The sequence below is a fragment of the Mirounga angustirostris genome, unplaced genomic scaffold, assembly GCF_029215605.1.
Source record: "Mirounga angustirostris isolate CCGP_5_RB_7025 unplaced genomic scaffold, mMirAng1.0.hap1 SCAF_4, whole genome shotgun sequence".
Lineage (NCBI taxonomy): Eukaryota > Metazoa > Chordata > Mammalia > Carnivora > Phocidae > Mirounga > Mirounga angustirostris.
The window spans coordinates 168,356,694-168,371,486 of record NW_026991712.1 but is presented as its reverse complement, the minus strand read 5'-3'; the positions used below and the strand labels follow the sequence as shown (position 1 = coordinate 168,371,486).

General features: G+C 51.5%; 1 protein-coding gene across 4 annotated transcripts in view; it reads right to left on the bottom strand.

Moving 5' to 3' along the window:
* Positions 1-1,806: 1,806 nt before the first annotated feature.
* The window catches only part of MECR (mitochondrial trans-2-enoyl-CoA reductase), a 29,471-nt gene continuing 16,484 nt past the window's right edge, over positions 1,807-14,793 (bottom strand). For 3 of the 4 annotated variants that reach the window (XM_064589646.1, XM_064589648.1, XM_064589649.1), the window contains 7 exons: positions 11,289-11,432; positions 8,557-8,659; positions 7,375-7,477; positions 6,296-6,369; positions 3,732-3,792; positions 3,505-3,577; positions 1,807-2,166 (listed from right to left, as the gene is read on the bottom strand). In XM_064589646.1, coding sequence (XP_064445716.1) covers positions 2,006-2,166; positions 3,505-3,577; positions 3,732-3,792; positions 6,296-6,369; positions 7,375-7,477; positions 8,557-8,659; positions 11,289-11,432 — 719 coding nt within the window. In that variant the 3' untranslated portion in view covers positions 1,807-2,005. The remainder of the gene's footprint in view (positions 2,167-3,504; positions 3,578-3,731; positions 3,793-6,295; positions 6,370-7,374; positions 7,478-8,556; positions 8,660-11,288; positions 11,433-14,793) is intronic. The other variant, XM_064589647.1, reaches the window with a different exon arrangement.

Below are 14,793 nucleotides of genomic sequence, written 5' to 3'. Positions count from 1 at the left end.
GGACATTTTGCACATCCCTCCATGGGGTCTCTAACCATGGTGTTATGAACCTTCCTCCTTCCAGTCTGCCTCCTCTGAGTCTGTACCAGGGGCTGCTCTCTCCCCATGGCTGCAGGCTCATTACTCCCCCTAAGCCCGACATTGTGGACTCCCCCCAAAGAACCTAAACTTAACTGTTCACTCCTGTAGCCTTTGGGCAGCCTCTCTCACCCTCTCAGGCTTTTTTCACTAGCCCATGTTGACCATCTGTACAAGTCAGCTGTCCCACTAACCTCAAGGATAGAGGACAGGGGACAGGAGGGACCTGGGCAGGTTGGGGCTGATCTTGAGCCTAGGTGCAAAAGGTAGCAACTCTTATCCAGAAGACACCTGCAGACCTTCCCCAACCCTGGGCTGAAGCTAAGTCCTTTTCTCCAGAGGACACAGAAGATGCTCCCAAAGGCAAGAGTATTATGCTGGGGGCCTGCATACATGTTTTCGTGCAGCTAAGCCTGAGTGCACTCTGGCTTTCTGAGCCAGTTTTCCCACATCACTCTGCTGCTGAAAATCCCTCTGTGCCTCCCCCGCTCTGAAGGGTAAGTGCTGACTTCTCGAATCTTCTTGCTCTGACCTCTGCTCACAGCTCCCACCTCAGTCCTCACACTCTCCCGTCTCAGGCAGCAGAGCCAGGCTCCCAGCCCTCCAAATTCTCACATATGCTGTTGGTTTTGCTTGGTACATGCTTTCCTGCTTGGCCTTCAAGATTTGCTGTGGATGACACCTCCTCCATGAAGCCTTCCTTCAAACCCTCAGGCAGAACTGCTATGTCCCCATGGCCCTCTGAACACCTGAGTCAGTGGCCTCATTAGTATACTGGGAAGGTCTGTCCCCTGCTCTGGGCTAAGGAACTAGAGGGCCAGGCCCCCCTCCCCCACCACCAGCATTCCTAGCCTTAGGCACATACTAGGTATCCAGTAAATACATTCCAAAGTCTCTAGTTTTTTGCTCTGGGTGAGTAGCTCATTAGGCAAACACCAAAAAGTCACATAATGTCAAACTCTCTTTGTCTGAATAAAACTATTCATTTTCAGAGCCCACTTTCAAGCTTCATGTCAGGAAGGTTCCCCTGACCACAGGCCTAGGACAAGCCCCTGATCAGTGATGGCCTCAGAGCACTTCCACATGTTTAAGCCCATGAATCACCATGGCAGTTGTTTTGGGACTCTTAGCTTAATGCTGGTTTTCCCAACCCAGGCACGATGGACATTCTGGGCTGGGTAATTCTATGCTGAGGAAGGCTGTTCTGTGCACCACAGGATGTTTGAGCAGCATCACTGGCCTCTACCCACTAGATGCCAATAGCATCCTCTCACTTATGATGAAAAATGTCTCCAGACACTGTCAAACATCCCCTGGGGGTAAAATGACTTCAGGCTGAGAAGCACTGGTGTAACAACCATCTCCCCAGTTAGAACAGGCATTCCATAGGGTGGTCCAGCCAGCTGAGACCCCATTTCCTTGGCTCCTCAGCCTGGCATTCACTCTCCTATGTAGCTGATCCTCCTCCTGCCCCAGACTGAGCCACATACTACACAGAATGAGTCAAACGTTCCTTTTTTGCTCCCCTGTGGAGAGCCTGAGGGTGGAGACTGCATCCTACTGGCTTTTGTACCTGCCAGTGCCTACCCTTGCTTTGTTTCAGGGTCGTCAGGAAATCATCACTGGGGGACAAGTAGAGGACGGGTAAGGGGTCTTCTTAGTGCTGGGGAATGGCAGGTGCACAATGAGGGTCCTTCTTGCCAGGGATGACTTCTATGGGTTTGTATGTGTTTTTAGGAAGTTCACTTTATTAGATACCCTGGGGCTGGCCCTGGGGAAAGCCTTAGCTGGCTTCACGACCCTCCCAGTCGGAAGTGACAGTGAGGAGAGGGCAGCCTCGGGAAGGCTGAGAGGGCCCTGACAGAGGCACCAGAAACCAGTCCTGCCGATCCATCTCCCCTCCCACCTCGCTCCAGCTCCTCTGCGATTAGCACATGGTGAGAATCTGCTTTGAAGACACGAAGGGCTGCACTGAGGCTTCCAAGGCACGCTGGTAGTCCTGCAGTGGGACCTCGGAGCAGGCGGGGGCTGTGAGCTGGCCCCGGCTGATGAGACCACACAGCGTGACGATCAGCTCCTTGAACTGGGCTGTGGGAAGTTGAGGAAGTCAGACAGAGGTGCAGCGGCAGGGCATGGCAAGACAGACCATGGGCCACCCCCAGTGGCAGGAGCTGACGCTAAACTCTAGGAAAGCCTCGAGAGCCCAGGCTTGACCAGGGATAGGGAAGCTGTGGGGGCGGCCTGGTCCCTGGGGGGGTAGGACAGAGGAGCGTGGGGGAGTGGCCCCAGGACTGAGGGGCAGGCAGAGTGGTGGCTAAGAGGGCTCAGACCCACAGAACCTGACTTGGGTGTAACCGAGAGTCCTGAATGGTGGGAGTGGCAGGAGTACTTTGAGGCAGGGCAGCTAGAAGAGGCACAGGGAGGGGGTGGGTGTGCCTGGCATGCCAGCTGATGTGGAACTGATGAGCTTTGCCCAGGGAAAGAGCTCAGGACTCCCTTAGAACCCCACAAGTTGAGGTCCCCAGCATCCCCTCCCAGGGCCTGTCCCCCTCTATGGTCCAGGAAGATGAGAAGTGGTTTTTCATAGACATCAATTCATGCAACATTCAAATCTAATCATGTCCCCTGTTTAGGATGCTTCGGTGGCTCTTCCCTTGCCTTTAAGATAGAGTCTGAGCTCCTTAAGAAGGGTTGTAAAACCTTTCATAATCTGGTCACAACCTATCTGTCTAGGTCCCCACTCTCTATGATGGCCTTTTGCACAGGCTACTTTTCTGGCCTGAAACATGCCACTGATGCCACCACTTTCCTCCCCTTCACTTGAATGACTCCATGTGCTTCTTCAGTCTCAGCGTGGGGCGGGGGGGGGGGGGGGTCACACTCTGGGCAGCCAGTCCTCCAGGAGGGGAAGGATGGTGTACTGGCTCAGGTTCTGGAGTCAAAGAGACGAGTTTACATTGTGGCTGCATCACTCCCTACGTGGGGAGACTGGGCAAGCTACCTAACCACTCTGAACCTCAGTTTCCTCCTCAATCAAAGGCTAACAATATCTAGACAACTATGATATTTAAACTGAGACAGAAGTTAAGTAACTTGTCCAGGTCCCATGGCTAGGCTGGGTAAACCTATCCCCAGTGATGGTGGGAGCAGGATTTGAACCCAGGCAGGCTGGCTCCAGAGTTTGTTCTCTGTACCTGGCAGTCTTCCCCAGGGGCAGCCTTGCTCACTGCTGCCACCCCCAGGACCAGCTCCCTCGAGCCCAGTACCTATTTGCTGACTGCAACTGTGGCTAGAGGCTATTTTCCTCTAACCTGTCATGGCACTGGGGAGCCCATCACCCCTCCAGGCCTCAGGATGGCGGGTCACTTCTGCAGTAGGCACTGCCCTCTCGTGTGGCCCTTGGCAATGGGGCCATCATCCACTCACCTGGACTGTGGTCCTTCTTCCACTGGGACAACCAAAAGCCTCGAAGTTTGAGATCCTTAAAAATGAGCTGGCTCTGTGGACACAAGAAGGATGAACTGGGGCTCTGAGGGCAAGCATTTCAGGCGCTGCTTGAGGGACAGACTCTGTCCAGGGACAAGGGCACCTGTGGGTCTGGACAACTATGGTGTCCAGGCCTGTGTCCATGCCTGCCTCCCCCACCAGCTTACCACAGAGGCTATGACGGGCTGCTTGGCCATTCCCCCGTAGGTCACCATGGTTCCCCCAGGCCTGAAGAGTCCAGAGAGAACAGAGTGGGTGCAGGCAGAGACAGACCCCTTCTCAAACCTGCCAGAACACTTCTATTCCAATCCTGGTCCCTGAATCTTGCTCTTAGAAACCTTGGGAAGGTTTCAAAAACTGCAGACTCCGAGGTCCGACCCAGACCTAAGGAATCAGGAAGCAAGGATCTCTATTCAAGCCAACTGACAAAACACCCCTGCCAGATGACATGGATGTTGAGCCAGAGTTGGGAACTCACTGATCTAACCACCCAGTTGGGCTTGGATGAAGTGTTGCAAAGAAGCGTGCTCTGCTGAGGAAAGCCCAAGCCCCGCGAGGTTAGTCCTGGCTACCCTCCACTCTTAGATGTGTGGCCTTAGGCAGTGCAGACATTGGTGCAGACCTCTGCTCTTCACCTGTCCACGCTTACTCGAAGGAGCAGCGAGATGAGGTGGCTATACACATAAGGAATGGTATGGCTGGGGTAGAGGACAGTGGGCGACTGCCCTCTCACTGCAGGAGGGGCCTGGCCAGGCCCTGCCCTCTGACACCCACCCCCACCCCAGCAGTTAAACAGGAGAGGCTCGAATAGTTTTTTAAAAATGAATAAGCTAGGACTTCCCATGCTCAACTTAACCTGTGTTCCCCTCCCCACTCCCTGGCTCTTTTAGGAGTTTGCTGATCAAGGATGATGGCAGGTGAGTGGGGGGTGCTTTGTGAACTACAGAATGGAAGAAGCTGCGGTGTGAGGCAGGTGATTCTTTGTCTGGGAGGCTGGTGGGTAGTTTGGTCTTAAGCTCCCTTCAGCTGACACCTGTTCCAGAAAGTAGATCCTGGGGGGATCAAGCCCCCCCCCGCCCCGTACTACACTTGTTCTAATCAGAATGGCTAACGTTCACTAGGCATTTTCTGGGTGCTGGGCACAGATCTGAGCATTTCCAGGTGCACTGGCTTGGTGAAGCCTCCCCATAACCCCAGGGGAGCACTTCTGTCACTCTGGCTTTACAATGAGAAAACTGAAGGCCACCTCTCACCTGTGTAGCGATTTCTGCATCACCTCAGTGTCCTCGGACTAACCTTCTAATCTGTACGAGGAGACTGAGGCCTGGAGCACTTCTCCTGTATTGTCTAACTTCCCACGGGCCCACAGATAGTAAGTAGCACAGCTGGGACTTGGCACCTCCAGGGCCTCCTCCTACAGTGAGTGCTGTGGGGATGGCAGGCTGCCCTGGGGCCCCCTGGACTCAGGCGGAGGGGGTGTGCTCAGGATTCCCAGTAACTTGGGGTTAAGCCTGGCTCTCCCACTTCCCAGACCTTGGGGTGAGGTAATTACCCTTTCAGGCCTTGGGTAAATGGGGATGGGAACAGTATCCCTGGCCTGCGTGGTCATGGGGGATGAGTCGAGCACTCTGCACAGTCTGGTGCACAGGTAAATGCCCAGTGATGGCTATCACAGCTCTTTGACCACATGACCCATCTTCCCATCTAGCCTGTGAATTCTAGAGAGTTCCCTCAGTGTCTCAGCCATCTCTGTACCCCGTAGCTAGCGAGTGCTAGCAAGTATGTGTCAACTAATGTTGAGGGGATTCCTGCTTTAGTTGGAAAGTATCCTTTCAGGTGCCCCTCAGCTCAAGAAATTCATGTTAACAGAGAAAACAAGGGGAGGACATGCACTGTTAATATTGTCAACAATGTTTATCCCCCTTGGTTGTGGGATGATAGGTAACTTTTGTGCTTAATTTTTCCTTTGTACTTTTTTTTTAAAGATTTTATTTTTTAAGTAATCTCCACACCCCACGTGGGGCTTGAACTTACAACCCTGAGGTCAAGAGTTGCATGCTCCACCAACTGAGCCAGTCAGGCGCCCCATCCTTTGTACCTGTACATGCTTTCAAAATGTTTTGTAAGAGCACCAACAATTTTACCTCTAAACTTAGAATCTATTTTTAAAAACTAGTAAGAGGGGTGCCTGGGTGGCTCAGTTGTTAAGAGTCTGCCTTCGGCTCAGGTCATGATCCCAGGGTCCTGGGATCGAGCCCCACGTCTGGCTCCCTGCTGCGCGGGAAGCCTGCTTCTCCCTCTCCCACTCCCCCTGCTTGTGTTCCCTCTCTCGCTGTGTCTCTCTGTCAAATAAATAAAATCTTAAAAATAAATAAATAAATAAAAACTAGTAAGAAATTTAAAAGCTAACAAGCTAGGACCAAGGGACTTCTTAAGATGCCCCCTCGGTTATGAATCCTTAAATATTCTCCTCTCACAGAAAGCTCTCCTTCCGGGGTCCCTTGGAGAAACAAAGCGGACGGTTCTCTGGGTCATCTCTAGAGGAGGAGGTTGGGAAAGGAAGTGCCGGGATAACTAGGACAGGACTGTGGTCCCAGTTTCCTGCTCAGGGTTATGCTGACTCGCACTGGCCACTGGGACTTGGTCACTTGACAGTCCTCCCAGCTACAGGCCTGGAGAGCTCTGGCCAACTGGGCCTGCGGGGCTGAGGGACTTGGGCTGAGGGACTTACGCTAAGTGTCGCAGCAGCTCTGTGGAGCTTTTCCCGCCAACACAGTTGAGAGCGAGCCGCGGCGGGGGCATGTCCTGGAAAATAAGGAACCTGCAGTGAGGGAGCTGCCACTGAACACCGGGGGGGGGGGGGGGGGGGGCGGGGGGCGGGGGGCGGGGCGGAAGCTTGCTACAAACAGTGCCCCCCTGGCCCAAGCGCTGTGTCAGAGGGAGGGGGTGAAGAAAATGGGATGTTCGTGCCTTCAAACTCGGCCCAAGGAGGACCTTTGCTTTATCAACTTAATCCTGTTATCTGTTTTGGAATTTTGTTCAAAACTTGTCTCTGGGAAAGAACAGATGGTGGGCGTCTATGTTCCTTTTTGAAGGACTTCAGGTCCCGAGTACACCTCTTCTCTGCACTTACAACTCAGCTCACGTTGGAGGTGTTGATCTCCTGCTTCAGAAACGTTCTTAAGAGGCATGTGTTCTCAAAAGAGTGTGTGTGTTTGGTCACTCCAGGGTTCAGAGGAAGGAGGCTGAGATGTGGTCTGGTCACCTACTGGGTGTGCTGGGGGTGGAGGTTCTGGAAGGTTAAGAGGCTGTGAGTTCATAGAGCCCTGACTCCACCATTTGTAACTGTCTGCCCTTGGTGAAATCCTTGATCTGTTTTGAGTCTTGGTTTTCTCACCTGGAAAAGAGATAGCACCTACTTTGTAGAACTTTTGTGGGGATTAATCAGATACAATATAAGGAGGGTGCTTCAGAAATACTTTCTCTTCTCTCCCTGTGCCTCAGGTTCCCTAGGTCCTCTCCCAGCTCGGAGAGTCACATTGGCTGTGAGGGCTGCGGTGACGCACTACAAATATTCAAACCTACACATCATCCAGGGTTTTTTGAACTTTGTCTCTCTTGCCTCCCTCACAGCACCTGGGCCCTTAATGCATGCTGTCCCCTAGCTGAGGGAATGGGCTTTATTCTTCCACAAAGAGACAAAAAGAGGATTTGGAGAGGAGCTGGGCCAGTCCCAGCCTTTCTAGCAGGTCAGCTTTCTCCAGGGAGATGAGCATGGAATGAAGACACACTGCCCCTCATCCTAGGTACCTTAAAGAAGTTTTTCATCTCATGCTTTCTTAGCTCCTCTTCTGTGAGAACATGCTCAGCCCCTAGACTCTTCAGTCTGTCAGTCAGCTTCTGGAGGTCAGGTCTGGAAACCAAACACAATCCATGGCCCTTGGTCACACCTACTGGCTTTCTCTACTATAGGCTCGTAAGACCCCTCCGCCACAGCTGTGAGAACACGAGTATCTCTTTGTGGGAAGCTGGGGTTGAGTGTAAGCCAGGCCTTATGTAGGGGCTGGCTACCTGATTTCATCACACTTCCAACACCTCCAGGCCTTGGTTCCCTCAGTCGTATTATGGGGTGATTTCTACAGTCCTTGCCAGTTCAAAGGTACGAGAAACCATCTGGCCCAGGGAGAAGACATTTCACGTCCTGACTTTGTCTACCAAAACAACAAGCTTCATTTCCTACCCCCCACGCTTTTCAAGGGGCTCTTCAGGGTGTTGTGCAAACACACTCCAGCCCATGAATGGCTCTGGGCCTCTTTGGCCAAGGCAAACAGTAATTTTTGTTAACACAACTGAAGGGACAGGGAAGGGAAGTAAACGTCAGTTCTCCTCCAAAGACTGGACTTCCATGACAGATGTAGCCACATTCACTGACAGTGAGGCTTAAGGCACCTGGATGGTATGGTGGAAAGAGCACGAGCCCGGGAGCTAAGTCTGTTACTGACTTGCTGTGTCTTCCTTTCTCTGAAACTTGTTTCCTCACTGTAAAACAGAGATGCCAAGCCTACCCCATCTCCTTCACATCCCTAGTTAGAGCCGTTCAAAGTGCCACACAGACGCTAGGGGAGAAAGACCCCTGGGTTCGACGTTCACAGTAGGAATAACACAGCTTCAGGCATTCCCAAATATGAACTGGGGCTTTGAGATCATGGGTTATCACAAGAGTCTCAAAAACTCTCAAAAAGTCTTCAGCAAGGGCGGGCCCACCGCCTTCCTGCTCTCCCTTTACATTTGGGATGTCGCTCATCCTACAGCCAGAGGCCGCCTGGGCCTCCTTTCGGGCAGCTGACAACGGTCAGTGGTGTGCGTCCGCCGCGGAGGAGGACTGCTTATGCACGGGCGCCCTCTGGTGGAGATGGGGGCGCCTGCAGGGATGCCGGGGGGTTGGGGGGAAGGCCCAGGTCGCGAGCACTGGGATCACGTCTCCCCACACACCTGTCTCGGACCACATTGACGGTCCTCAGGCCCAGGGCCGCGGCGATCTGGATGACTGCTTGCCCCACTCCACTGTTGGACGCATTCTGGATGACACAGTCTCCTGTGAGGCCAGGAAGAAATCCAAGTTAAGCCCTAGAGACCTGTAACAGGTCAAGCGCTCCCTGCCTGGGATCCTATTATAGGGCAAGAGAGGGGAGTCCTCAGGCTCAAAATGACCCAGGACCTGGCTGCTGAGCCTTCTCAGACCTGTAACTTACTCTTCTCCCAATGCCCCCCAAAATTCCACAACACCCATGGTGCCTCCCAGGACTTGGCAACTCAAGAGTCCACACTGTACGTAATTTAGACCCCACTGTGTAAATGATTTTATATCGTTCATTATTCTCCTGATTTTTATGTCCTCAAATCTCTGCTTAGGTTATTTCCATGGTTTGCAATGTTTCCCTCTTTCTCTCCTCCTTCGTTTTGAAATCCCACATACCCTTTGAAGCGCAGCTCAGGCATGGCTTCCTTCCCATCTTCCCTGTGCGTGTTTCCCCAGTGCTCTGCAGGTGGTGTGCCCAATCTTACACTTGGCTGTGGATAGGTCCATTTCTAGCAAGAGCCTGAAGCCTGGAGCTTCCTGAGGGCACGGCCATGCTTTATTTCCCCTTTGTGCTGCTTAGTACAAGCACACTGCCTTGAAACGGGTTTACAGCTGTGCTGGAGAAACCCGCAGCCCCAGAAACCGGGTCCTACAGGTAGTCTGTGGTCAAAGCCCAGGCCTGGCTTTGGAAGCTGCCAACGGGGGAGGCAGCGTGGCATGCTGGGGAAAACATGGACTCTGCAATGAGATGGACCTGGTGTGAGTCCCAGCTTTCTCACTGACTGTAACAGACCATAACATGGGACAGGTCATGACCTCAGTTTTCTCCCCATGAGACAGGAGTCCTGGGAGTACCAATCAGGATGCTCCTCATTATTCAGATGCCATTGTGTCCAGGAAGGTGCTCTGTTATCCAGAAATGTGATCTGAAATGCAGGGATCTGGGGCTACAGACAGGGGAGTTCCTGGAAGAAGAATGCCCATTCTCTGTAGCCAGGAGTCAGCACATAGATTGTCACCCATTAGTGGGTTATGAAATCAACCTAGTGGGTTGCAAGCAGCATTTTTTAAAATTAAAATTCCAGAAAATAGAATTAAAAAGAACATAGTGTACCACATATAGTTAGGGTAAATACTGCTCCATGAAACTTTGGTTTCCATTACATATATACTCACATGTATATGTACTGGATTACAATGTAAACCATAATTCTCACTATGACTCAGTATGACAATTTAGAATAACACTGATCTAGCCCAGGCCACACCTTCCCGGAGGCAGGCAAGTGGAGATGCACCATGGGCACCTGAGGTGGGGTGGTGTCAGAATGCCCTGATGTCCAGGTGCGGCCCAAAGCAGAGGTGGCCTGAGGGGATGAGATGCAGGTAACTACAACGCCTCCTGCACCAAGACTTGGGCAAAGGTCCCTGGTCACCTGCTGGCTTTTTCCACCAAAGGCTCCCAGGACTGCTCTGGCACAGCTGTGAGGAACTGCATTTCTCTTTGCGGGAAGCTGGGACTGGTTTTTAGCCTCGAGCAGTAGTGGCTACCTAAGCTTATCGTGCTCCAACATCTCTGCTTCAGTTTCAACATCCGCATGGCAGGGCTAGACTAGGCGATTTCTCTAGCCCCTGGACATGCATAGTGTGCACGGTGACCCTCCTAACAATGGGGATGAACCCAGCCTCCTGTCAATGGAAGGTTAATTGTGAGGTGGGTTCCATGAGGGTCTTGAGAGGCCCCCTCCCAGCAAGACTGAGCCCTGCTCGCCCACAGTAGTAACCAGCCTTCCCTGGCTTTTCTTCCTTCCGTCTCGCTCTCCCCATCCCCTCACTCCTGCTTCCTGGGATCACCTCCCCTGCGAACTGTCCACCCTCAGTCCTTATCTCAGGCTCTGCTTTCCGGGAACCCCGAATAGAACACCTGGCTTTGTCATTTCCTTGCTGAGTGATCTCACGTAAGCAATTTCTTTCTCTGGACCTCAGTGTCCTCATTTCTGAACAGGAAGAATAATAAAGTAGTGCAGGGTTACTGCACTGTGCCAGGCACTGTGCTGAGCGTCACACTGCAGTGTCTCCATTAACCCTCACAATCCCTTACTCTCCACCTTATGGGTGATGCATCTGATGATCTGAGAGATCAGTTCACAGTGAGAGGTGAAGCTGGGTTCACCTGCCTGAGGCCTCAGCTCTCCACCAATGATACCAACCTCACTGCACTGCTCTGAAGGTTTAATGCATGTACAGGCACTTATGTGAACTGGAAAGTGTCATATGAATGCTGAGTGGAATTACTAAGTTCAGCATTTTACTGAAAACACAGGCACTCTGTCTATCTTGTCTGGCTTTGTATCCCAGAGCTTAGCACAGCTCCATGTTTCTGCTGAACGACAGAATTCCATCCCAAGCTCTAGGGAATGCGATCCTTCAGCGGTTATCCAGAGTGTTCTCCTCATGAGGTTTCAGCATGTTTTCTAGGAACCAAGCTAACAAAGCAAAAGCAACCACCACACACTCACCCAGGTTCAGGGCCTGTCTTCCTCTCAGCCCCTTACTGGTAAGTTCCCATGGTCTCGGGGTCAGGACTTGGGTCCCAACCCAGTGAGGAGATCCCGGCTTGCTCCCAGCACCTGTGGGCTCCTACCTGGCTGCAGCTGCTCAAAGTCCATCAACATCCTGTAGGCCGTGCAGGGATTGACACTCAGGGTGGCAGCACTCTGAAGAGGGAGGTCACTCGGAATGCTGATCAGTGCTTCCTCACTGAACACAGCCTCGGTCTGCCAGGTTCCTGAGTCAGGGGATGAGTCCAGGCTAGTGAGACAGGATCCCTCTCCGCACCTGGCCCCACATCACCCTCCTCAGTAAATGGGCGCCTAAGACGTCAGCCTTCAAGTACCACTTAGAGAAAAAAGAAGATCTTGAAGTCCTTTTGAATCTCTGTGAATCTTCATGATAGTTATATAAGGTAGATTTTGTTATTCCCACATTAGTTACCATTAGACGTAGCTCATGTCACCCAGCAGGTGGCTAAGGATCTGAAACTACTGGGCTCTGAGTAACATCATGACATGGGCAAGGGAAGCTGCGAAAGCCCCCATTTTCCTGCTCAGTCCTCCTTTTCCTCATCGAGGGCAGGTTGACTTAGGTAGTATTATGGAAAAAAGCATGAAAGTAGAAGTCAAAGGCCTAGGTTTGGGACCTGGTTTTGCTGGTCTGCTAGTTGAGCAGATTCCTAAGTCACTGAGTTTTGGTTACCCTAATATATAAATGACGCTGGCAAGAAGAGCCTGACCGGCCTCCTCCAAAAGCTGCTGCACAAATCAAATGAAAGAAGGGAAATGACAAACTCCTGTAAACTGGAGAGAAATGATCATTAACCTCCAGCCCACATTCCAGTTGCAGACAAAAGAATTGTAAAACATCAGTGTTGAGAAGGCCCTCAGGGCATTGAGTTTAACCTCCTCATTCAACAGGGCGGGAAACCAAGAAAGTGACTTGCCCTAAGTCTCCTGGCCAATCTGGGCTACCCCTTCCATCTGCAGATACCGTGCACCTACTGGGAGCCAGGTGCTTGAACAGCACAGATGCGTTCCAGCCTTTCATGGAGTTTTATTCCAGTGGAGAACACACAAAAACCAGACAAGCAGATACAGTAACTACAAATTATAGAGGCAGAAAGTAACACTGAGGAGAATTATTTGAGATGGGGGTCAGGGACAGCTTTTCTGGGGAGGTGCAGGCCAAGATTTAAAGGATACAGATACCAGCCACTCAAAGAGTACATCCAGAACATTCTAGCGAGAGGAAAAAGCATATGCAGAGGCTCTGAGGCAGGACAGACAGAAGAAGGACCTGGGAGGATAGACACTGCAGGGCAGAGAGTGATGGGAAGACAGGCTTGGGCCATGGCTGAAGTGGCTTGGGCTAGAGGAATGTCACCCAGATTTTCACAATCCTGACCTGGAGTAACCATGAGTTATGGTGTCACTCAGTACATTCGCATATATAAATATGTACACATACATATAACAGAAACCAAAGTTTCATGGAACAATATTTACCCTACTATGTGTGATGCGTGATTCTATTCTGATTTTAGTAAAAAAAAAAAAAAAAAATGCTGTTTGCAACCCCCTAGATCGATTTTGCTAATGGGTTACAACCTGCCATCTGACAGGTGCTCACCCATGCAGGCGGGATCCTGTATAAAGCAGAGGTGAGGAGGACACAGATTCAAGCCTTGGCTCCACCACATACGCACTAGGTCAATAGAGAAACTATCTAGAGCCTTGCTGGCTCAGTGTCTGGTGGCTGTGGGTCTCAGGGGTCTTGGCCTATGCCTCCAAAGCTCCGGAGTGTGCTGGGATTCAAACTGTACCCTGGCACCACATGGTCAGGTATGGAGAGGAGGCGACAGCCTACGCAACTAGTAATTGTGCTGTAGGAGGGGAGAGACAATGTGGGCTTCAGGGACCAGGTAGTAGAGACAGGAGGTAGGAACACACTTTATTAAGGGCTATGTCAGTTCCAGAGTAGATCTGTGGCTGAGAAGACAAGACATTGAAAAACTGAAGAGTTCCTTTGGAATCTAGGAGGTACCTGGGCATTCTCTGGGCTCCACCCAGCCTGGTTTTCAAATCTTCATTGCCATCTTCATAATCATGGCCCCCATTCACCTTAGCCAACATGTACCATATCTACTCTGCGCCAGACACTTACTGTAGGGCCTTCTATGCATGAAATCAGGGGTGTTTTCTAATTCCCCTTGATGGCACCACAATGGAAATCCAGCCTTTGACATGAATTTCTGGGGCTTGGCAGTCCCTAATCCTCTTCTCAAGAGAACCTGGGTGGGATGGGGGTAGCGCCCAAGGTCAGCCCCAAGGGCTTTCAGGGTTTTAAAGCAGAAACCCTTAGACCCTAGAGTGGGGGACCTGTTTTAAAATCCCGGCTCTGCCATTCATGATTTGTGTGGCTTAGAATTATCACTGCACCTTTTTTGACACTCATGTCATAGTGTGAAGATTAAACACAATGACATTTGTACAGATGATCACTGTGCCTAGTACACAGTAGATGTGGAATGTCCCTTGGTTTCCTTTACTGATCCTAAGTCCTAGTTCTCAGGACTAGTTCTCAGGACTCCTGTTCCTCACTCCTGTGCAACTGGCCCTTAACCATCTCTACCACCCAATGCAGGGGTCGGCAAACTCTGCCATGGGCCAAACCTGGTTCACCACCTGTTTTTGTAAACCAAGTTTTATCGAAACATAGTCATGCCCACTTCTTATGTATTGTCCATGGCTGTTTGGGATGGCAGAGCTGAGTAGAGGCAGTGTGGCCTGCAAACCCAAAAATATTTACAATTGGCCCTTTAAAATAAAGTTTGCTGACCCTGATCTCATGTGTATGGGAATTGAACTCGTCAAAATTCTTGTGTGTCTTCCCTCAGTTGAGCTGTACGAGTGAGTTGGGATATGCCAGGCACTGACTGTTAGCTGCACTGCAGAGATCAGGACACTGAGGCTCAAAGCAGCCGTGGCTTCAGCAGGATCACCCACGGGGATGGAACGAGATTCCCAGGCTGATGCTCTTGCTCCCGCCCCGTGCTGCCTCGGGAGGGTTTTGAGCGTTTCTGGTGAGAAAGTCAGTCCACACATTCTCTGGCCTGGTCTCCCTGGGGACTGGCTGCGTGTGGGGAAATGCTGGCTATGGGCACAGCTCAGCACCATGAAGGATGATCAAGGTCTGGCCAGTTGAGGACTGCTCTGTTTAATGACTGCCACTCTTACTAACCTGCAGCCTTCACCAGAAGAAAGACCACGTCTGTTCGCTGCCGTGTGCCAGAGCTCCACACACGGCAGGGGCTCACAAAATGCTTGCCGACTAAATGGAGTTGATGACAGTCCCAGACATTATAAAATCCTCATGTTCTTTGACTGGCATGCACCTGGTGGGAAAGACGGACCTTTTGTCCAGGGAGAAATCCCCGTTCTGGCTGACACCCACCTCCTCCACCTGTGTGATTACCTGCACCCCTGGCAGATGCCCCTCATTCTTCTCTCCAAATCTAGTGACCGACTTCTGTTCCTTTAGCTCCTAACTCCATCCTGTCTTCTCAGGCCCTATGGCACTGCCTTGTTCAGACC